At 46.1% G+C, this 24,646-nt stretch overlaps 1 protein-coding gene and 1 long non-coding RNA gene across 2 annotated transcripts; one reads left to right on the top strand and one right to left on the bottom strand.

Annotated features, from left to right (window-relative positions):
* Window positions 1-14,133: 14,133 nt before the first annotated feature.
* On the top strand, window positions 14,134-18,619 carry LOC103638871 (uncharacterized). The gene is made up of 2 exons (XR_002265345.3): window positions 14,134-14,809; window positions 17,281-18,619. It is a non-coding gene; the product is annotated as an uncharacterized lncRNA (long non-coding RNA).
* On the bottom strand, window positions 18,261-23,773 carry LOC100286125 (vacuolar sorting receptor 7). The gene is made up of 12 exons (NM_001159013.2): window positions 22,743-23,773; window positions 20,706-21,410; window positions 20,519-20,607; window positions 20,358-20,427; window positions 20,192-20,275; window positions 19,942-20,100; window positions 19,736-19,818; window positions 19,582-19,645; window positions 19,276-19,404; window positions 19,057-19,160; window positions 18,844-18,950; window positions 18,261-18,758 (listed from the first exon to the last, which is right to left on the bottom strand). Exons 1-12 carry the CDS (start codon window positions 23,032-23,034, stop codon window positions 18,752-18,754), a joined length of 1,893 nt encoding a protein of 630 aa, NP_001152485.2. The 5' UTR covers window positions 23,035-23,773; the 3' UTR covers window positions 18,261-18,751.
* Window positions 23,774-24,646: the final 873 nt, after the last annotated feature.

The following is a 24,646-nucleotide window of genomic DNA, read 5'->3' as shown; positions in this document are numbered from 1 at the left end:
ACCGGACATGTCCGGTGCGCCAACGGCTCTCTGGCGGCCAACGGTCGGCTTCGCTATTTAAGGAAGGAAATCGGTCACCGGACAGTGTCCGGTGTGCACCGGACTGTCCGGTGCACCAGTCGACAGAAGGCAAGATCAGCCTTCCAGATTTGCTCTCAACGGCTCCTAGCTGCCTTGGGGCTATAAAAGGGACCCCTAGGCGCATGGAGGAGAACACAAAGCAACCTTAGAGCATTCTTGATCATCCACACTCAGTCTTTGCGCATTCGTTTGTCATTCTCAGTGATTCGAGCTCCGTTCTAGTGAGAACTTTGAGATAGTCTTTTGAGCTCGATTCTTGGCCGTGTGTGTGCGCATTTTGCTGTGGATTTGTGTGTGTTGCTTCCCTCCCTTACTCCGTGCTTCTTTGTGAACCTTAGGTGTAAGGGCGAGAGACTCCAATTTGTGGAGATTCCTCGCAAGTGGGATAAAGATAAGCAAAGCAAAACATCGTGGTATTCAAGTGGGTCTTTGGACCGCTTGAGAGGGGTTGATTGCAACCCTCGTCCGCTGGGACGCCACAACGTGGAGTAGGCAAGCGTTGGTCTTGGCCGAACCACGGGATAACCACCGTGTCATCTCTGTGATTGATCCTTGTTGGTTGTTGTGTTTTGTTGAGGATTCCGATCTAGCCACTTGGCAATTATTATGCTAACGATTAACCAAGTTTTGTGGCTTAAGATTTTGAAGTGTTACAGGATCACCTATTCACCCCCCCCTCTAGGTGCTCTCAATTGGTATCGGAGCCGTTCTCTTCAAGAAAGGGACTAACCACCCGAAGAGATGGATCCTAAGGGCAAGGGGATGGTGATCAACGACAAGGAGAAGGAGACCTTCGTAAACGAGCCAAATGATGACAAGCCCACCGACTCAGGCTCGGGCCACAAAAGAAAAGACGGGAGGAAGAAGAAGACAAGGCGCATCAAGGAAATTGTCTACTACGACAGCGACGAATCTTCCTCCTCCCAAAAGGACGACGACGACCACGATAGACGAAAGATGGTTAACTCAAACTTTTCTTTCGATTATTCGCGCATCCCGCATAGTTCAAATGCTCAATTGCTCCCCATTCCACTTGGCAAGCCCCCTCACTTTGATGGAGAGGACTACGGATTTTGGAGCCACAAAATGCGTACTCATTTGTTTTCTCTCCATCCAAGCATTTGGGAGATTGTGGAAAGTGGAATGAAATTTGATAGCTCGCATAGCCCTGTGTTTATTAATGAACAGATTCATAAAAATGCACAAGCTACTACTGTGTTGCTAGCCTCTTTGTGCAGGGACGAGTATCACAAGGTGAGTGGCTTGGACAATGCCAAACAGATCTGGGACACCCTCAAGATCTCTCATGAGGGAAACGACGTCACCTTGCTCACCAAAATGGAGTTGGTGGAAGGCGAGCTTGGACGGTTCGCGATGATAAGGGGCGAGGAGCCGACACAAACATACAACCGGCTCAAAACCCTTATCAACAAAATAAGGAGCTACGGGAGCACGCGATGGATGGACCACGACGTCGTCCGCCTAATGCTAAGGTCATTTACCGTTCTTGATCCTCATTTGGTGAATAATATTCGTGAAAATCCCAGGTACACCAAGATGTCGCCCGAAGAAGTTCTTGGGAAATTCGTTAGCGGGCGAATGATGATCAAGGAAGCGAGGTACGTGGACGACGCCTTGAATGGTCCGATCAACGAGCCGCAACCCCTTGCTCTCAAGGCAACACGAAGCAAGGAGACGCTACCTAGCAAGGTGGCACAGATTGAGGCGGCCGGACTTAATGATGAAGAGATGGCTCTCATCATCAAAAGATTCAAGACGGTGCTTAAAGGTCGCAAGGGACAGCCAAGCAAGACCAAAGCCAAGGGGAAGCGCTCATGCTTCAAATGCGGTAAGCTTGGTCATTTTATTGCTAACTGTTCCGACAATGATAGTGATCAGGATCAAGGGAACAAGAGGGAGAAAAAGAAGAACTATAAGAAGGCAAAGGGCGAGGCTCATCTTGGCAAGGAGTGGGATTCGGACTGCTCCTCGTCCGACTCCGACATTGAGGGACTCGCCGCCACTGCCTTCAACAAGTCATCCCTCTTCCCCAACGAGCGTCACACTTGCCTCATGGCAAGGGAGAAGAAAGTAAGCACTCCTAATACTAGTACTTATGCTTCTTCAAGTGAGGATGAGTCTAGTGATGATGATGAGATAGATTACTCATGCTTATTCAAGGGATTAGATAGAACTAAGGTAGATAAAATTAATGAATTGATTGATGCCTTGAATGATAGGAATATACTGTTAGAAAAGCAAGAGGATTTGTTGTATGAAGAACATGATAAATTTGTAGAAGCTCAGAAATCTCTTGCTCTAGAAATTAAGAGGAATGAAATGCTCTCTAGTGAATTATCTTCTTGTCATGAAACTATTGCTAAGTTAAAAAGTTTTAATGATGATTTAAATGCTAAACTAGAAGTAGCTAGTAAATCTAATTCTTGTGTAGAAATTGTTGAAACTTGTAATAGGTGTAAAGATTTTGACATTGATGCTTGTAGTGATCATTTAGTTTCAATTTCTAAATTAAATGAGGAATTAGCTAGTCTTAATGCCCAACTTAAGACTAGCAAGAATGAATTTGACAAGCTAAAATTTGCAAGGGATGCCTACACGATTGGTAGACACCCCTCAATTAAGGATGGACTTGGCTACAAGAGGGAAGCCAAGAACTTGACAAGCCATAAGGCTCCCATCTCCACCAAGGAGAAAGGAAAGGCCCCTATGGCTAGTAGTGTGCAAAAGAACCATGCTTTTATGTACCATGATAGGAGACAATCTAGAAATGCTTATAGGAGTTGTAATGCATATAATGCCTTTGATTCTCATGCCATGTTTGCTTCTAGTTCTTCTTATGTGCATGATAGAAATGTTGGTAGGAGAAATGCTGTTCATAATTTGCCTAGGAGAAATGTTGTTAATATTCCTAGGAAAGTAAATGAACCTTCTACAATATATCATGCTTTAAATGCTTCTTTTGCTATTTGTAGAAAGGATAGGAAGATAGTTGCAAGAAAATTAGGGGCAAGATGCAAGGGAGACAAAACTTGCATTTGGGTCCCTAAGGATATTTGTGCTAACCTTGCAGGACCCAACATTAGTTGGGTACCTAAGACCCAAGCCTAAATTTGCCTTGCAGGTTTATGCATCCGGGGGTTCAAGCTGGATTATCGACAGCGGATGCACAAACCATATGACGGGGGAGAAGAAGATGTTCACCTCCTACGTCAAAAACAAAGATTCCCAAGATTCAATAATATTCGGTGATGGGAATCAAGGCAAGGTAAAAGGGTTAGGTAAAATTGCAATCTCAAATGAGCACTCTATCTCTAATGTGTTTTTAGTAGAGTCTCTTGGATATAATTTGCTATCTGTTAGTCAATTATGCAATATGGGATATAACTGTTTGTTTACAAATGTAGATGTGTCTGTCTTTAGAAGATGTGATGGTTCACTAGCTTTTAAGGGTGTATTAGACGGCAAGCTTTACTTAGTTGATTTTGCAAAAGAAGAGGCCAGTCTAGATGCATGCTTAATTGCTAAGACTAGCATGGGCTGGCCGTGGCATCGCCGCTTAGCACATGTGGGGATGAAGAACCTTCACAAGCTTCTAAAGGGAGAACACGTGATAGGTTTGACTAACGTACAATTCGAAAAAGATAGACCTTGTGCAGCTTGTCAGGCAGGTAAACAAGTGGGAGGCTCTCATCATACCAAAAATGTGATGACAACATCAAGACCCCTGGAGTTGCTACATATGGACCTCTTCGGACCCATCGCCTATCTGAGCATAGGAGGAAGTAAGTATGGTCTAGTTATTGTTGATGACTTTTCCCGCTTCACTTGGGTGTTCTTTTTGCAGGATAAGTCTGAAACCCAAGGGACCCTCAAGCGCTTCCTCAGGAGAGCTCAAAATGAGTTTGAGCTCAAGGTGAAGAAGATAAGGAGCGACAACGGGTCCGAGTTCAAGAACCTTCAAGTGGAGGAGTTCCTTGAGGAGGAAGGGATCAAGCACGAGTTCTCCGCTCCCTACACACCACAGCAAAATGGTGTGGTAGAGAGGAAGAACATGACGCTAATCGATATGGCAAGGACGATGCTTGGAGAATTCAAGACCCCCGAGCGTTTTTGGTCGGAAGCCGTGAACACGGCTTGCCACGCCATCAACAGGGTCTACCTTCATCGCCTCCTCAAGAAGACTTCGTATGAGCTACTAACCGGTAACAAACCCAATGTATCTTACTTTCGTGTATTTGGGAGCAGGTGCTACATTCTAGTGAAGAAGGGTAGAAATTCTAAATTTGCTCCCAAAGCTGTAGAAGGGTTTTTGTTAGGTTATGACTCAAATACAAAGGCGTATAGAGTCTTCAACAAATCATCGGGTTTGGTTGAAGTCTCTAGCGACGTAGTATTTGATGAGACTAATGGCTCTCCAAGAGAGCAAGTTGTTGATTGTGATGATGTAGATGAAGAAGATGTTCCGACGGCCGCTATACGAACCATGGCAATTGGAGAAGTGCGGCCACAGGAACAAGATGAACGAGATCAACCTTCTTCCTCAACAACGGTGCATCCCCCAACTCAAGACGATGAACAGGTTCATCAAAAGGAGGCATGTGATCAAGGGGGAGCACAAGATGATCACGTGATGGAGGAAGAAGCGCAACCGGCACCTCCAACCCAAGTTCGAGCAGTGATTCAAAGGAATCATCCCGTCGACCAAATTTTGGGTGACATTAGCAAGGGAGTAACTACTCGATCTCGATTAGTTAATTTTTGTGAGCATTACTCTTTTGTCTCTTCTATTGAGCCTTTCAGGGTAGAAGAGGCCTTGCTAGATCCGGACTGGGTGTTGGCCATGCAAGAGGAACTCAATAATTTCAAGCGCAATGAAGTTTGGACACTGGTGCCTCGTCCCAAGCAAAATGTTGTGGGAACCAAGTGGGTGTTTCACAACAAACATGACGAGCACGGGGTGGTGACAAGGAACAAGGCTCGACTTGTGGCAAAAGGTTATGCCCAAGTCGCAGGTTTGGACTTTGAGGAGACTTTTGCTCCTGTGGCTAGGCTAGAGTCAATTCGCATCTTGCTAGCATATGCCGCTCACCATTCTTTCAGGTTGTACCAAATGGATGTGAAGAGCGCTTTCCTCAACGGGCCGATCAAGGAGGAGGTGTACGTAGAGCAACCCCCTGGCTTCGAGGATGAACGGTACCCCGACCACGTGTGTAAGCTCTCTAAGGCGCTCTATGGACTTAAGCAAGCCCCAAGAGCATGGTATGAATGCCTTAGAGACTTTTTAATTGCTAATGCTTTCAAGGTTGGGAAAGCCGATCCAACTCTTTTCACTAAGACTTGCGATGGTGATCTTTTTGTGTGCCAAATTTATGTCGATGACATAATATTTGGTTCTACTAATCAAAAGTCTTGTGAAGAGTTTAGTAGGGTAATGACGCAGAAATTCGAGATGTCAATGATGGGCGAGTTGAACTACTTCCTTGGGTTTCAAGTGAAGCAACTCAAGGACGGCACCTTCATCTCCCAAACAAAGTACACGCAAGACTTGCTAAAGCGGTTTGGGATGAAGGACGCCAAGCCCGCAAAGACTCCGATGGGAACCGACGGACACACTGACCTCAACAAAGGAGGTAAGTCCGTTGATCAAAAAGCATACCGGTCCATGATAGGTTCTTTGCTTTATTTATGTGCTAGTAGACCGGATATTATGCTTAGCGTATGCATGTGTGCTAGATTTCAATCCGATCCTAAGGAGTGTCACTTAGTGGCGGTGAAGCGAATTCTTAGATATTTAGTCGCTACGCCTTGCTTCGGGATCTGGTATCCTAAGGGGTCTAACTTTGACTTAATTGGATACTCAGATTCCGACTATGCTGGATGTAAGGTCGATAGGAAGAGTACATCGGGGACGTGCCAATTCTTAGGAAGGTCCCTGGTGTCGTGGAACTCTAAGAAACAAACTTCTGTTGCCCTATCCACCGCTGAGGCCGAGTATGTTGCCGCAGGACAGTGTTGCGCGCAACTACTTTGGATGAGGCAAACCCTCCGGGACTTTGGCTACAATCTGAGCAAAGTCCCACTCCTATGTGACAATGAGAGTGCTATCCGCATGGCGGAAAATCCTGTTGAACACAGCCGCACAAAGCACATTGACATCCGACATCACTTTTTGAGAGACCACCAGCAAAAGGGAGATATCGAAGTGTTTCATGTTAGCACCGAGAACCAGCTAGCCGATATCTTTACCAAGCCTCTAGATGAGAAGACCTTTTGCAGGCTGCGTAGTGAGCTAAATGTCTTAGATTCGCGGAACTTGGATTGAATTGTAGCATACATGTATTTATGCTCTTGATCATGTTCCTTTTTGCATTTTGTTGCTTAGTATGGTGCTCAAGTTGTACAAACACTCCCTGGACCTCACAAGTCCGTTGCAAAGTGATGCACAGTTTTAGGGGGAGATGTGTTACAACTTGACCCTTTGAGACTAACCATATGCCTGAGTTTGCTTGATTTAGTCTCGAAGGAGAATTGAAAGGGAAAAGGTGGACTTGGACCATGCAAGACTTCCACTGCACTCCGATGAAAAGAGTAACTTTTCCAAGTTCATATTTTAACTCTTATTGCCTATTTGCTCTTAATTGAAGATTTTGGTGAGGCAATGGGGTTAAAGGGCCAAGATTGATCCCGTTTTGGTGCTTGATGCCAAAGGGGGAGAAAATAAAGGCCAAAGCGATAAATGGATCAGCTACCACTTGAGAGATTTTGAAAATAGTAGAATAGAGTTTTTTGTTTCTCTCTTGTCAAAAGTTGGCTTCTTGTGGGGAGAAATGTTGATTATGGGAAAAAGGGGGAGTTTTTGAAATCTTGAATCAAATACTCTTGGAATGACTCTCTTTATGCCTTAACATGTGTGTTTGACTTAGAGATAGAAATTTGAGGTTGGTTCGCAAAAACAAACCAAGTGGTGGCAAAGGATGATCCATATATGCCAAAATTGAATCAAAATAAATTTGAGTTTTATTTGAAGTGATATTGCACTTGTTCTAGTTGCTTTATGTTGTGTTGGCATAAATCACCAAAAAGGGGGAGATTGAAAGGGAAATGTGCCCTTGGGCCATTTCTAAGTATTTTGGTGATTGAGTGCCAACACAAGTGCTTAAATGTGAATCTATACCCATGGATGGACAAAGTGCAAATCAAGAGTAAAGGTATGTTTCTAAGCCTTAGTACATTGTTTTGAAAACTAATGTATTGTGTCTAAGTGCTTGAAACAGGAAAAATCCAATTGGAAATGTCTTGGCTCGAGCAGCCAAGAATCTGCTGAGTCTGGGAGCACCGGACTGTCCGGTGGTGCACCGGACAGTGTCCGGTGCGCCAGGCTGGCTCGAGCGAAGTGGCCGCTCTCGAGAATTTACCGGCGACGTACGGCTATAATTCACCGGATTGTCCGGTGTGCACCGGACTGTCCGGTGAGCCAACGGTCGGCCGGGCCAACGGTCGGCCGCGCGATCTGCGCGGGACACGTGGCCGAGCCAACGGCTAGAAGGGGGCACCGGACTGTCCGGTGCGCCAACGGCTCTCTGGCGGCCAACGGCCGGCTTCGCTATTTAAGGAAGGAAATCGGTCACCGGACAGTGTCCGGTGTGCACCGGACTGTCCGGTGCACCAGTCGACAGAAGGCAAGATCAGCCTTCCAGATTTGCTCTCAACGGCTCCTAGCTACCTTGGGGCTATAAAAGGGACCCCTAGGCGCATGGAGGAGAACACAAAGCAACCTCAGAGCATTCTTGATCATCCACACTCAGTATTTGCGCATTCGTTTGTCATTCTCAGTGATTCGAGCTCCGTTCTAGTGAGAACTTTGAGATAGTCTTTTGAGCTCGATTCTTGGCCGTGTGTGTGCGCATTTTGCTGTGGATTTGTGTGTGTTGCTTCCCTCCCTTACTCCGTGCTTCTTTGTGAACCTTAAGTGTAAGGGTGAGAGACTCCAATTTGTGGAGATTCCTCGCAAGTGGGATAAAGATAAGCAAAGCAAAACATCGTGGTATTCAAGTGGGTCTTTGGACCGCTTGAGAGGGGTTGGTTGCAACCCTCGTCCGCTGGGACGCCACAACGTGGAGTAGGCAAGCGTTGGTCTTGGCCGAACCACGGGATAACCACCGTGTCATCTCTGTGATTGATCCTTGTTAGTTGTTGTGTTTTGTTGAGGATTCCGATCTAGCCACTTGGCAATTATTGTGCTAACGATTAACCAAGTTTTGTGGCTTAAGATTTTGAAGTGTTACAGGATCACCTATTCACCCCCCCTCTAGGTGCTCTCACATATGTCATCTTCACTTTACTTCGTCCCTAAATTATGGACATTTACATGTTTTTCATATGCCTTAAGATACATTTGCCTGTTACCTTTCTTCATCATTGTGATATATCCATGCTAGCGCATGTACACTACTTTCCAAGCTCTGTTACATATACTTCCCTTATATTTCCTACAAGTTTGTAATGATGTTCCTTTTGTTTATGAATCCATGGTGGTGCATACAATTTTGTAGGCAATATTATGTGGGAACTTTTTTCATTCCATGAATGCATATGCTTTTTAAGGGTTTGCACATGTTACTTCATATATTAAATGTTTGCAGCTCATTTGATCATGGCATCCTCCCAAGAAGATAAGATGAAGGCTTTGATGAAAGTCCTTGTAGACTGTACCGAGGATGCCACAAAATCCCTGGGGGGTTTAGTTGATCATGCATTAGACCACATGCATGATGAAGAGATCCTAGCTAGGACATTGTTTGCCATGAAAGAAAAACTAGAGTTGCTTCAGCAGGATGCCTTAGAGGCAAAAGTCCAAGCCTTTCCAGAAATAGCTAAGTACGAGTGGGATGACATCAGTGTTGATCCTCCCTCTCCGTCACCCCCTCCAACAGTTACTGATCCTTCTGTTGAAGAAGAGGAGTTCTACTGCCCCGACGTCAGTGACGAATGGTACTTCAGTGATTCGGATAGGTCTACCCGTAATAGCTACTGGAATCTGTATTAGGTACATGTTTCCAGTGAAAGGTACATGACATGCTTTTGAACAACCATATGTCATGTATGGCTAAGTCTAAGTGGTACCCAGTCACAACAAGTAGTAACTATGATGTAAGGAATTATGTAGTGTGTGAACTATGTTCAGTACTATTTGTTATGTCCATCGTTTAGTACTGTAACCGTGAATGGGAACCTATTATTATAACTGTGGTCAGTTAAATGCTTCTTATCTACTTCAATTCTTGAAATGCTTGTGTACATTTGAATAAGTTTATAGCATATAACTAAATTTGTCCCATCTCCACAATTACTAGAATGGACCCAGCAAACAATGCCACTTCTTCACAGCCCATGTCAAATGCCTCAAGTGGCCAGCAGTTTCCTCCTCCACACCCTTTATGGCCTACGGGTTACATGCAGCAGAGTGGTATGGATTGTAACTTTATGGGAAACCTCAATTTTCCAAACCCTGGTCAAGGTCCGACAACAATGTGGGCACCCATGCAGACAGGACATAGTACTTCCCAATCTACCATGATTCCGGCCTCACAATCAGCTATGTACTGGAATCATTACTTGAACTTTGTCAGGAATCCTCTTGGGTCAGCTGAAGTAAATCCATTTCCTGATTCCATTCCACCTTCCAATACTAGTACACCTTTGCAGGGTTCCAATACTATACCTTCATTACCTGTGAACTTGGACTCAGATGCTGAACACAATGTTCATGACATCAATAGTCCTGAAAAGAATGCACCTCCTGTGCAGAAACCCAAGAAGTCTAAGGAACAAAACTTTACTGGGCCTGAAGATCTTATCGTTTGCACAACCTGGTTGCAAATAAGCAGTGACCCTGTTGTGCACACTGGCCAACGTAGGGAGGGGCTTTGGGCTAGAATTGAAAAAAGATACAACAAACAGAGGGGCAAGTTTCCTTGTAGAGTGAACAGAGCCCTTAGCAGCAGATGGGACAAGATTAGAGCAGATGTTAGTAAGTTCTCTGGCTACTACGCAAGAGTTCTAAGAGAGAAACAAAGTGGCTTAACTGATGACGACAAGGTAACCCATTTTTTACAGACTTTTAATCATGTCCATATGAAAGTATACATGTTGACACATTTTTAAAATGAAACCAAAATTTGTACAGACATCCAAGGCGACAACATTGTTTGCACACGAGGAGAACAAACCTTTCCAGTACATGCATTGCTGGCACCAACTCAAGGGAGAACCCAAATGGGAGAGCATTTGTAGTGGACAATCGTTCCGCGGATTGAATGCAAATCCAATTGGCTCTACAGGTACTCCGTATGTTGACGCTACTGAAACTGATAGTGCATCTGCTGGTTTGACAGGAAAACGACCGCGTGGTCGTGATTTCAGTAAATCAGAGAGAAACAAACCTGCATCTTCCTCATCTCCAGAGTACCTAAGCCGTTTGCAAGAAATAACTAAAAAACAAATTCAGAGGTCCATAGAAAAGGGTGAAAAGAAAGAGAAGTGCTCAGAAGAAGACATGGAAATGGAGAAAAAGAGGTTGGAATTGGAAGCACAAAAGGTCATCATACGACAAAGGGAATTGAAACTTCAAGAACTAGATTCTGCTGAAAAAAGATTGCAAAGGCTGGAGGCAACAAATGAAGAAGATGTCGATCCCGAAGTCTGGATTATGATGAAAGAACAAAAAAAGTTGCAACAATTCATATTTAGTTTTGAGTAAAAGATATATTCGGTGACTCAGAACTTCAGCTTGTTCACGAAACCGGTTTGCATTATTTGTTTAAGTCATGGTTAAATTTGTTTGTGAGACCATTATATTTTTGTTGGAACCATAAGTCGTGAAGGACAGTTGTGGTGTCACGTATGTTGTATCGTGTTGTTATAGACAATAATTATTTGTGAGTGCTGTGAACATGTTTGATTAAAGTTTGATAAATTTGTTTGTCATGGTATTGGAGCTCCATAACTAACTGCTGCGTGCTGCGACCATTTTCATTATACTTCGAATGTAATGGTCTGCTTGGTACCGATAGTGATGTGTCAAAATCGTTTGCAATGTTTGTTTTACATGGCTCCGTAGTACTTATGTATCTTATTGTTTACAGAACCAGGAAAGTTGTCCAATGATCATAAACTTTATTTGATAATCGATAGGTACGACATGACAATGCAAATTAGACATAGTTCATTGAACTTGAAAATACGTAGCAACGAATTTTGAAGTTTACATGCTGCCACGCCGAGCCCACAAATGCTCGACAAGATCATTTTGGAGGGAGCACGATCTTTCTTGGCGACGAAGATCGAAGTGGTTTATGACCCATTCCGCCCTTCCTTCTGCAATAAGTTGCTATGGTTCAATGGTTGAAGTGTTATCTCCAAAATCGATATTAGCAGCAAACGCCCCTTCGTCTTCAACAATCATGTTGTGCATGATGATGCAAGCTGTGATTATCTCAGTTAAACGATTACGATCCCAACCATACGCTGGACCTCGCAGCACCGCCCACCTTGCTTAGCTTGAAGAACTCCAAATGCACGCTCAATATCCTTTCGACAACTTTCCTGCATTTGTGTGAAATAGACTTTCTTTTGCTCATATGGGTGCCTGATAGCTTTTACAAAAGTTGGCCAGTTGGGGTAAATACCATCAGCTGGGTAATAACCGAAGTTATAAGCATTACCATTAATTGTATAATGGACAGGTGGCATTCGACTGGATGTCATGGGGTCGAAAACTGGTGATCGGTGGAGCACGTTCACATCGTTGTTTGTCCCTGGCATGCCAAAAAAACATGCCAAATCCAAAGATCATACGTTGCTACAGCTTCTAGTATCATGGACGCTCGACCATTTCTGCCACAAAACTGACCACGCCATGCCGTAGGACAGTTCCGCCACTCCCAATGCATGCAATCTATAGAACCCAACATCCCTGGGAAACCCCTTGATTCGCTATGGTGCATGATGCGTGTTATGTCAGCTTCATTAGGAGTTCGTAGATACCACCCACTAAAGTATGCAATGATTCCTCGACAAAAATGATGAAGGCATTCCCTAGCTGTGGACTCGCCAATTTGAATGTACTCGTCTACTGCATTAGAAGGTAACCCATATGCAAGTACCCACATTGCCGCACATACTTTTTGGAGGGGACCTAGACCTGGCATACCAGTTGCGTCAACCCGTTGTGTAAAGTACGAATCCTGTTGTTGAAGTCCTTGCAAGATTCGGAGAAAGAGAGGCCTACTCATGCGCAACCTAATATATCAACATACAATATTAGTAAATAAAATGCAAATATCAAACCGTATTCGAATAACAAGTAGTGGGTACCTTCTACGAAAGACGTGGGGTGGATACACTGGGTTCGGGGCGAAGTAGTGATGGTGGATAAGATTATCTCCAACAAAATGATCCCTGTGAATGACGCGGCGAGGTAAACGGGACCGTCGTTGGTGATGGCGTCTGGCCTCTATGTTGAGGGCAAGAAGATTGACAAGTATAAGTGTTTCGTCCTCACTATCACTCGAATCAGAATCATGATCCCTATGCCTGTGAGACATACTGTGAAATGGCTAAATTGTTCAACTACTCAACCTTGTTGGTGCATATGTGAAGAGATGGATTCCAAATATATAGGGGAGAGGAATGTGGCTTCAGGGGAGAAGCAAGTGCCTTCCGTTGAAAGCCAAACGTGGCTTTCGTTGCAAGACAAGTGCGGCTTGCCGCGCACGACAAGTCGAATTTGCTTTGACCGTAAGCGTGGTTTTATATATTGCGTACGAATATATTACAAAACTGATGACGGACCATAAGTTTTCACAAAATTATGCAATTACGAATTTACTGTAAACTAAAATTTTGTTATATATATATTATGTGAAATTTAATTGAAACAAATAATTATTTATAATTATATTTTTTGAATACAAGCGCAACATGTCGGACGTGTGCAAATAAATAAAATGAAAACAAAATTGAAGTTGGTTAAGTTAGTTATATGGAAATGTATATTTAATGAGTAGAGGGATATATAGGGGAAACTTTAGGGGAACGGTTGCGGGACGAGTAAATATAGGTGATGAAATCTTGATGACGTGTCTGCATAGTAACATTTAGGGGGAAAAATTTAGGAGAACGGTTGCGGACAGTCTAAACCAAACCCCGACCCTTGCCCCTACTGTCCCCGCCACCGGGCCGAGCATCTCAACAGCCTCGCTCAACGAGTTTTTTGGAATAGCCTCCCCATCTTTTGGCTTCGGAAAATTAGTACCCCGAACCAAGCAATTGGAATCCTGGTATTATAATGCCAGCAGGTTTGGATTTTTGCTCTCCTCGCCACTTTTAGCAGTTTAAGAGCGTCATCAGCTCTGTAACAACGGTAGAGCCCCCTGTCCACCGTTCTTCAAAACGGATCGCCGACACGCATTCCACTCTTCTCCCTTCGTCATCGTAGGCTGACGGCTCTCGGTTCACGCACTCGTCAGCGGCAATGGATCCGCCGCTGCTCATCCCCCTCGACGAGATCACAGGAGATTATCCCTATGCCTTCTACATCACAGGAGCTTGTTGTTATTCCTTTATCTTCAGAGCTTCTTGTCCCCATTACTTCTTCTGAACTTGTGCCAGCAGTGGAATATTCAGTAGAAGCTAGCTGTGCAAATTCCTCACCGAGGAGAGTTAGAAGAGGAAGAAGATCTAGGGAATTGGCAGAAGACACAACTAAATTTTTCGAGGCCATTGGCAGCTTCGGCGGCGGCAATTGCAGACTCGACAGCTTTGCGTGCGGCGGTGCTAGCATGCCTAGCTGCCTCGAGACAATCAACAGCGGCCAATTGACCTTTGTCGGACTCCATGAAAGCGGGCAAGACGGATCTGGGCGGCGGCGGCTAGGCGCTTTGGACGGAACCGCTGCCGGGTGAAGCTCGGGGAGCGATGGATCCGTTCTGAGAAACGGAAACTGAGATAAACAACCGTAACAGCGCGGGAGCACGCATCAAAGGAGATCGGGTACCAAAATACCGAGGCAGAACGTATTATAATACTATAAATCCAATTTCGTTGTTCGGGATAACAATTTTTAGAAGCCCCTATCTTGGCTATACCTCAGTTCCAAAAAGCTCTCGCTCAACAGCCGCCGCGCCATACCTAAACCCTGACCCTTGCCCCTGTCGTCCCCGCCGTCCCCGCCACCGGCCTCGCGCAATAGCCGCTGCACATGCCAGCCCTCGCGCCATCTCCGCCACCGACCTCGCGCAACAGCCGCTGCGCCATCCCGACCCTGACCCTTTCCCCTTTCGTCCCCACCACCGACCTCGCGCCCGCGGCATCCGCGCCCGGCTGTTGCGGGCGGCGTCGTCCCATCCGAATCTCCCCCCTCTCCCTCAGATATAAAGGTTCGTCCTCCTCAGCACTGTCTCGATTCGTTGAGGGTTCGTTGGATTTGGGGGACGGTCGTCTTGTGGTCGCCACGCTGCCGTCCCTACTTCTCCTAGCGGTCGCCCTGCCAACCGCAATGTCGTCGTCTGCAACTTCGACTCTGCCGTCCCTTTCTACTCAGTAGACGTCATTTTCTCCGGACCTCTTGGACACGGATCCTTCAGGCTCTCCTCCAGGCTCAAGCTACGCCTCGGCCGCGTGCCCCCTGGTCTCCAGACATCGTGCGGTAATCTCCCTGTGATGTGCACACTGCTCCCTCTCCCTTTTCAACTGCCGATCAGTGAAGAAGGTAGGATTGGGCCGCTGCTCGCCATGATTTTTGCCGGAGATGGAGGGCCGGCTAGTGGCCGGCGCCACCAGTTCTTGGCTTGGCGTGGCTGGTTGAGCGTGAGAGAGAGATGGGGAAGAAAGAGCCGTGGTTGATGGTGGGAGATGTTGGGAAATGCTTTCTGCTTGTGGGGATGAGTTCTGTGCCATGGTTAACTATTGCCCCTAAAAATATCAGCAGGTTTACCTGGCGTAAGTTACATTGCTTCCTAGACTAACGTTTGCTTGCATTTTCCTAATGGTTTGACAAGAGGATAACTGATTTTGCAAGGATAAGTTTGTAAGCCATTTTTTATTTTGCATCAATCAATATAAATTCTAAAGCATGTACGGGTAGTAGACTTTTGCCATTTTTATTTTCCTGATATCAATACAAGATTTGTTTCCACTTGCATTTTTTCTTCAGTTGAAAGTATGATTCTATCTTCATCTTTGCACAGATTGCTTGTACTGCTCAATCTGTTCCTGCCTAGGCTTGTTTAGTATAAGAGCGGCCGACTTCGCACATATCCATTGAAACAGTGCAGTAATGTGAATCTAGGAGATCTTTTAGTTCTATATTAAACTTTTTACTTCACTGTTGGAATTTACTGCTACCGGACACTCTATAATGATTTTCCCCTTCATTATCTTGTCTTACTATTGATTACATTATGTCAATCTGAATAGACCCTTCGCGCACTGATTGATACTACCTGGCTACGTGAGATTTCTATTGCTTGGCAAGTCTCAAATTTTTTCATGAATTACCAATTCAGGTGTTTTGACTATTGTTCTATGTTTGCTCTGCAAATTTGCACATATATAGTTAATGCATGAAGTGTGTCATCAGATATACCCCATCCAGGTTGTGGTCCATAATTTTTATACTATTCTCTTTTTAGAGATGGCACTCCACATTCATGAAAATGGTATAGATTGTGGTCCATAATGTTTATCAGCGTCTACAGTTTATAGATTGCATTGCTACAGTTCCAAACAAACCTTTATTCAGTCTATGCAACCTGTACATTGTCAGTTTCAGTAACCTTTAACCAGTTTTCATTTTGTGTATTTTATTCAGATTGCATACTTGACATTTTTTTAGTTTGTAAAATTTATTCAGTTTACAGACCTCACTATATTCAGTTTAAGCAGATTTCTACATACAACATTTTATTCAGTTAAGAGACTTCACCTTATGCATCATGGTCTTATAGCTTCTTTATACAACAGTTATTTTATAACTGTTGTTGTTGACCATTTAGTTACTATAGGTTGAGCTTGAGTCATGAAGCTAAAAAACATTAGGATTAAATAAGCCAATTATTTAAAGAGAAACTCTCGAAATATAGACCTTCCAAAGTGTTTTGAAGTCAGTACCAAGTATTGATACAAGTTGCACATGATAGAGCTTATTGAGAAAATGACTTCGGAAATAGCAAAGCAACAGCTCAATAGGGAAATCATGTCAACTATTGGCCCATGATACCTTCAGAATCATATGAAGGGAGAGAAAAGATAGATTATTGTGTCACTGTGTGAACTGTAATATTATTATCATGCATGGTTATTATGAGTTGCTTCCTGTTCTAGAATATTATTATCCTACATGGTTAGCTAGAATAATAGTGTGGTCCAAGCTTCAATTATTTCGATATGTGAACTGTAATTCTGAATTGTTGCATTCCCTATTGGTCTATAGTAGTGGTCAGTTCTGATATGGTGTGTTCTGGTGTTTATATGCAATTACTTGTTATTCTGATATGGTGTGTATATTTCTTATTTTTGTTTTTATCTCTTAACCTGAGAAAATGGGTTTTATCAGAATATGTTTAAGAACAAATTAGATCTTTGAGAGTTACTATGGGTTCGACTGTTTCTATCTACTTTGAATTTTTATTGTCAATAATAGCAACTGATATAGGTTAGTTTTGTTGTTTCTATCTACTTATCTATATTCTCCTCTTGTTTGATTTACTCTTGTATAATTTAATGAATATTTGGAACTGCATTTTCTAGAACAACATTTTGTCTTCCGATCAGTGAGGTCAGTCATCCTCTATTGTTATATATTATTGCATGTGGTTTATTAATCCATCATAATTAAATATATTTGACTAGACTATTTTCCTAATAAAGATTTAACATGCCTTGTTATGTCATGAATTAGTACCGCTTCATTGCTGCAACAATTAATCAGTACTGACTTTTCTTTCTGTATTGACAAAACAAGCAACAAGCAACTACAAAATTAAGACTAATGTTCTGCACTAATCAATCATTTAGCATTAGTCATATTTCTATCTTTAGCTAGGACATGCCACTTGTGCTTTTTTCCTTCTCTTCATTGTTAAATGTCACCTCCATTCTGATGTAGCGTTCCTTCAGGAAAGGGGAAGATCTCAGTTCTATATCCAAACAAGACTACCACCCCCAAGTCAGTTAAAGACCTTGAATTTGATGGTTTCTCCTTCACTACTGACCTTCGTGAGGTTTCTCCTTGACTACTGACCTTGAATCTGCAAAACTTTATTTTATTGAATCCATTCTATGGTTGTTAATTTAGTTTTCACATTGAAATTTTGTGTATTGTTGTTTTTTTTTTATGTTTACATGTGCATAGTGTTTCCCTGTACTTAAATTGGTTGTTCTGTTAAGAAGCTATATACAGATCGTGTTTAGAAATTCATTGACAAAGTGCTATGATCCGTGAACTTAAGTCAGCTGTTCTGAAATGTCCATTCATTTAAACGTAGCCTACTAAAACCGAGGTTCCTATAAAGATTCATAGTATAGGTTTTCGACTTCGTCTTCATTTTTAATTCTGAATTGTTGCATTCCCCACGGGTCTAGAGTAGTAGTTAGTTCTATTATGGTCTATATATATTTCTGTCTATTGTACATGTTCATTTCATGGTTGGATTTCCAGCTCATTTCCGAAAAGGTGGCTTAATTGGGTTGCTTCTCAGTTTATCTTCAGTTTTAATTCTCGGTTTATATACAATATATGTGATGTTATTTGCAAATACTCGAGTTTAGGATAATAAACAAAGATTCAAAAAAATTCTCTCACTTGTTATTCCCGTCCTTTTAGTATGAATTTTAATATATATTCACTTCATTACCATTACAATCCTCACAATGCACAAACATTGTACTCACTTAGACGTTATTTTTGTGATTTTCACATTGTATTGTAAATTGATTTGTATTAGTTTAATTCTTCATTTGTTGTTTTCAGAGAATTTATAAGATTGTGATCGATAATATGTGTTACTTGTTTTTATGTAATCATTGTGCACGAATAATTTGTGTGTCGTTGCAACGCACAGACACTTGACTAGTACCACTCTATGTATGGGTTTACACTTTACGTTTTCTTGTGCTATGGGCCACCTAGCCATTTCTAGGCCAGTTATTTTCTACAGTTACTTTGCAAGGCTGCAGTCCCATTCCACACAATTTTTAATGCAGTACAGTATAGTACACTCCTTACTCCTACCAATCATAAGGTGAAACTCCCGCGCATACCAAATATGGCAGTAACAAATTGTCCGTAGTAGGATTTGTCTACTGTACAATGTACATGTATAGCAGCTCGTATACGCCTTTTTTTTCTACATGCTGTTTGTGTGCTTTAAACGGCTCTTGACCCACAAGACTACTAGCTCCCAAGAGAGCCGAGCGAAATGCCTACCTGTCTAAACTCTCTAGAGCTCAACTCTGTCCTCGGCACAGTACAAACCGTCCTCCTTTTTGTTTTCTACGCGCTATACAAAAGCGAAGCAAACCATCGTCGTCGAAACCGGAGCAGATTATATCTGTCGAGATCATGTGCGCATCTTGCATTGGGGCCCCTTTAGTGCCTGAAATGCACGCATCTGGGCATCAGAATCCGGTGCCATTCGCTCGTCGTCCTCAACATGGGTGCAGCAGCAGAGTTGAAGTTACCTCAGAGCCTCCGAATCGTGCTGCCGCAGAGGCTGGTTCTCGTTGTTCTGGCTGTCCAGCGGCATGTACTGGGACATGATGGACATGATCTCCGAGTCCATGTACGACTACAACAACAACAACACGACGGCCGAAGAGTTCGTCAGTCAACCGAGGTTCTACGGGGTTCACTGATGAACCATGTATTCTAATTTCAGATGGGCATGGGCTTACCCTGAGCCTGTACTTGTAGAAGACGTAGCCGGCGACCCCGACGCCGAGGACGCACGCCACGGCCGCGATGGTGATGAACCAGCCGAGCTTCGACATGCTGTTAGCTGCATATGCGTGCGTGACAGGTCCAGGAAAATCAGATGGCAGACGCGCGCAGAGCTAGCTTGCAGGTCGCTGTCGCTGGCACATGTCTGTATGTAGTGTGTGTATCTCGCTCACCTATGCAGACGTCCTCGCCCCGGATGTAGAGCTGGTTGCCCTTGCACTTGCACTCGTAGTTGCCCCACGTGTTCTTGCACTGGCAGTCCGGGCACGTGCACGCCAGCTTCTCCCTGCACTCGTCCAGGTCTGGAGGAGGACGACACGGATCGGGGGCATCTCGATTAGTTCGGCCATTCTTGCTGTCCGGTCGGCTGCTAAGCCGCCGTCAATGGTACGGTTCAGGATGAGGCGGAAGGACGGAGAGAGAGAGAGAGAGAGAGAGAGAGAGAGAGAGAGAGAGAGAGAGAGAGAGAGAGTGTTTACCTTCACATTTGTGGCCGTCGCCATGGAACCCCGGCGGGCACCGGCACCCTGTCAGCGCGGTCTCCTGCGATGATCACCGGCCAGAGCACGTAGTTAGCAGACGGATGATCGGATCGGAATCGGAGGTGGGCTGTGTCTGTGTTACATTACATACCGTGCAGGCGGAGAAGGTCTGGTGCCCTCGCGTCGCCGACCAGCACCCGCCGTTGTTGAGAGCGCACCTGCCCGGCCCAATAGCTGAAGTATACACAGGCACAGCAGTGCAGCCAGATGAAGGTAGCACACGTACGTACGGCGCAGCGGCATGGGGAAAAAAAATCTTGTCGTTCAGAAGAGAAGAAGACGGCGCGACGACCTTACCTTTGCAGTCAGTGTAGCCGTCGCCCTCGTAGCGGACGCCGTTCACCACGGGGCACTCGCACACCCGGCCCCGGTACGTGTCCTGGCAGGCCGTCACGTTGGTGGCCTCGTCGCGCCAGCACCCGCCGTTCCTGTGCAGGCACTCGTTCGTCTCGATGTCTGGTGAGAGAGACGCGCTTCAGGTTTCCAATTTCCATGAAAGGAAGGTAGGCTCCATTGTGCACGGAATCAGAAGAGATTAAGATTATACCATGGCTGAGGCAGACGCGGGGCTCGGTCCCTTCCTTGAAGCCGGCGCACACGGCCTTCAGCACTGCCGTCCGCTCCAATTTCCCTGCACATCACAGTTCGTGTTCATAATTCGTCACTGCGCATCAAGAAGGAAAAAAAAAGTATACATATGCAGCAGCACCAACCTCTGTACTGGACGTTGTTGATGACCAGGGTCGGCAGGATGGTGACGTCGCCTCGCGATCCGCTACCGATCTGGAACACGACGACATTGCAGCATCATGACGGGGTCGGGGTTCTGTCAGAGCCAGCGGACCTGAACATCGACAGATTCTACGACACGAACCTGGTCTTCCTGCTCCTTGGACAGGACGGCGTTGTCGGCGTCGGCCTCGGGGTCGCCCATGCACTCCAGCACCTTCTTGAGATCCAGACCTGGTTCCGTTCCATAAAGGCCCCGCGCGCACGGTCAAGATCACATTCACAGCCATGCCATCCATCCATGGGTAGGTAGGTAGGCAAAGGTAACTGACCGAGCGCGGTGACGACGTCCTCGGCGCAGGTCTTGGTGTACTTCTTCTCCTTCATGGAGCACCGGATCTTGTAGTCCATGACGTAGTCCCACCAGGCCCAGGGGCGGCCCGTTTCGTTGGCGACGCGGTGCACGCAGAGCTGGCGCAGGTTCTCCACCACCACGTCCTTGCCCTCGTAGCCGGCGCCGAAGTCCCCCTCCGGGTCGGGCGCGCAGTACCTGCCGCGGTTGATGCACTGCGACCGGCACTGCTGCGTCGCCCGGAACGCCTCGGGGCAGTACCAGGTGATGTAGTGCGGCGTGAAGCGCGCGTACCCGGCGCGCTCCAGGAGCTGCGCGTGGCCGCGGAAGCCGCGCACGAACGCCATCTGCTCGTCGCACCGCGCGCCGCACTCGTCGTTGCTGTTGGTCCACAGCTCGTACTCCACGCGCTCGTCCGGGTGAGGCATCGACTCCCGCCAGTCCAGCTTCACCACCACCTCCTCGCTGCCCGCGCCGGCCACCTTCTGCGCCATCTTTTTCAGGGACTCGCCGAACGCGCGGTTCACCAGCGCCGACGGGATGTTGATCTTGTCGATGTACTCCGTGCCCGGCGACGCCTCCGGGCTGTCCATCGTCAGCAGCTGCTCGTCCACGCTGTCCGCGATCAGCACCGCCGCCGCGCCCGCGCGCTGCGCGTTCCACGCCTTGAGCGCGAAGTAGCATTCTGCATGCACGCACATGTGGCGGCAGCCACAGGCGGACGAGCGTCAGTTCACCGGTGAATTGGGAACTGGATATGAAGACAAGTCACCGACGATGCGACGACTACGCTGTATAAATTCGTACAATATTTAATATATGTGTATTATATATGTTTCTAGGTTTATGATTATCTATTTAAAAATGGACAAAAAACAAGAGCTAGAAACGAACAGTATATTGAGACAGGCAGTAATTTTTACTACTAACAAAAAAATGTTAGTGGACAGCTGATGCTTCAGCTTTGGGAAGCTTTGCTTTGGAAGCAGATCGGCCTCTAATTGAGGCTCCTGCCTTTGGCTTCAAGGGATCGCGACGCCGACGCCAACTGCCGGTTGGTGCCGTGGTGGCGGAGGGAGGACTCGGATCAGGTGAGTGGCGGGGTCGTGGGATCAAGTGAGTTGTGAGTTGTGACAAGTGAGGGCAACATGGCTTGAATAATACTCCCTGAGCTAGGGTTCTTTTCTGATGAATTGGCCATTATTGCTATTACCAGCAGGTTCACGGCAGTGCTACGTATCAACATGTGCAAACTTCCAAACGAAAAGGAGCAGGACCATTGGATTGTGTCAGAGACATGGCCCATGCTGAATTATAAAGCACTAAGACTGCCTACAGTAGAAAGGGTAAAATAAGGGGGTGTGGAACTATATATGACAATGTTTGACATTATTTGTAGATTGGAGCTTGAAATAGGAGATGAGATAGAGAATATGATGAAAGATCTGCTAGAGATAGCGTAAGAAAGTAATCTATGTGACACCTTAATTAGTTGGAGATCAATCGGCATCAATCAAATGTTTAACATATTATATAGTACTCCCTCCGTTTCTTTTTATTTGTCGCTGGATAGTGTATTTACACTATCCAGCGACAAATAAAAAGAAACGGAGGGAGTATCACTTAGATGGCGTGTCTACTTCAGTTGTTATTCACTGACCAACCATTGTATCCCACCTTATAACCACTGTCTGAACAATGCTTTCCGACAGAAACCGTAAGTGTTATTAACAGACAAAAGAGCGAGTACGTACTGACATCAATACGATATTGACAGGGACAAATAATAAGCAAGAGAACTCCTTTTCAACCTCTCAAAACAAGAACAAAACTGTACTTTACTTGAGAAACCAGCACAACTCGAAATTGTCTGCTTAGTTTTATGTTCAATGAAACTTTCAGTTCCAGAGAGCTAAACATGCATAAGACGTGTTCAGTTCAGGAAACAGAAATGGATGGAATCTAAATTTTGTGAGGAGGAGGAGAAGAGAAGCGGGCAGGCGCGCGTTAATTATACCTCCGCGGTCGAGCAGGAGGATGACGGGGCGGCGGGACTTGGCCTTGAACTTGGCGTCGAAGTCGTCGCACCCCGTGGGCTTGGTGTCCGGGTAGATGACGACGCCGGTGAGCGTGCCGCCGTAGTCGGGCACGCCGAAGTTGCCGATGGCGGCGTCGTGGTGGCCCCGGATGTGCTCGGGCGCCAGCACCCGCACGCTGCTCTTCTCCACCACGAACCGCGCGCGCGCGGCCACCACCATCAGCACCGCCACGAGGCCGGCGGCGAGCCACGGCGCGCGCCCCGCCGCCATTTCCGGCTCGTTCAGCTGTCTGTCCGCTCGATCAGCCGCCGGCGCCGCTCCCTAGCTAGCTCCCCAGCTGACGGAGGAGGAGGGGAGAGGGAAGCTTGGAGCGAGGAGGAGGGTCGGTGGACGACGAGCCGAGCCGAGTTGTCTGGTGGCAACTCGATCGCCACGCAAGGCCCGGGGTAGGTGCTTGAGATAGGGAGGGTGGAGGAATATATGGCAACTGATCGGTGCAGGCGCGGGAGAGCGAGAGCGAGAGGAGAGGGGTGGATGGGTGAGAGAGAAGGATGAAGAGAAGACTTGACGTTGGGACGGCGGGATGACGAGAGAGAGAGGAGGAGGAGGTTGCTTGAATGGTACAGAACGGTGTTTGGTCCGGGGCATTGGTGTCAACATGTGACGTACAAGAGAAGGTGACAGGGAGAGGAGGAGGAAGAGGAAGGTGCCGGTGAGACGTGAGACTGAGAGGGAGCAGCCAACTGCTAGCGGGTGCGCGCGATGTGAGTCTATATACAAGACTGCTTCAAAGTAGGAGCACGACGGCGACATTTTCCTTTGGGAAACATGAGGCGGTGGAAGAAGACTCTGAAGCGAACCGTGAGAGAGAAAAATCCCGAAAGGGGAGAGCGAGTGGCTCGCGGACTCTTTTGGCCGTGATTTTCTCTCTCTCCCTTTTCCATTCTGTTTTTGAGAATTGGCACCAGCACCCATTTCTGCATAGAACAACCTACATATATATACGGGCGTTTGGCTAGTATATGCGACGATATTTTAGATGTGACGTCAGTTCTTTCCCCAACCAGAACTAACAGCACGATACGTACATCACGCAACAAACGGTTCAAGTCGCTGTGTGTTTCTTGTTGCAAGCGTGTTCTGCACCGCACGATTGCTTCAGGAATGTCTCTCCATGAAGAGAGAGAGAGAGAGAGAGAGAGGGGTAGGGAATGAAGGCGCTGCTCTGCCTGCCGGTCCATATATGCGTCATGCGTGCCATGGAAGGGAGTCCCCCCCCTAACCAACACACACACACAAAGTACATGATTGATTTCTGAATTGTTGAAGTGAAATAAGAAAAAAAAAGGTGACATATCGTGGTCGTTTTGGTAAATGTATATGAGCGGTCGGTTGGTTCTTGGACTCCTGCTCTTGGGTCAGTCAGCCAGTCGTCGGTCTTCTCGTGGTGGAGGTGCTTTCTTTTTAGCACGGGCTGCACGGCAGGGCGGCAAGTCTTGATCGACCGCGTGTTTCATCGTGAGCTTTGAGCCGGTCCTCTTGGGGACACATCGAGCTAGGAGACGGAGATGGAGACGGTCCGACGTCCTTCCCGGATCAGGTCATGTGGCGAAGCTGAAGCTGGCGGCGTCTTCCCGGATCAGGTCGTCGTCCCACGAGAGACGTCATTGTCAGTGACACAGGCGAGGCACTGGAGGAACAAAGCAAGGAGCGGGAGCAGTCTGTACCAGATGATGGACCCGATGGGCCGCGGCGGTCGACCAGGCCCAGGCGCAGCAACAAGATGGTGACTGGGCCAACGTGGATCAACTTCATGGAAGTATTGCGTGAGACTTAAGTAGACGAGAGAGGAGTTGAGGGAAATAACTTGTAACAGAATATT

This window comes from Zea mays, chromosome 9 (assembly GCF_902167145.1).
Source record: "Zea mays cultivar B73 chromosome 9, Zm-B73-REFERENCE-NAM-5.0, whole genome shotgun sequence".
Classification (NCBI taxonomy): Eukaryota; Viridiplantae; Streptophyta; class Magnoliopsida; order Poales; family Poaceae; genus Zea; species Zea mays.
Note: the sequence above shows the minus strand (reverse complement) of the source record. Positions and strands in the feature narration are given on the sequence as shown.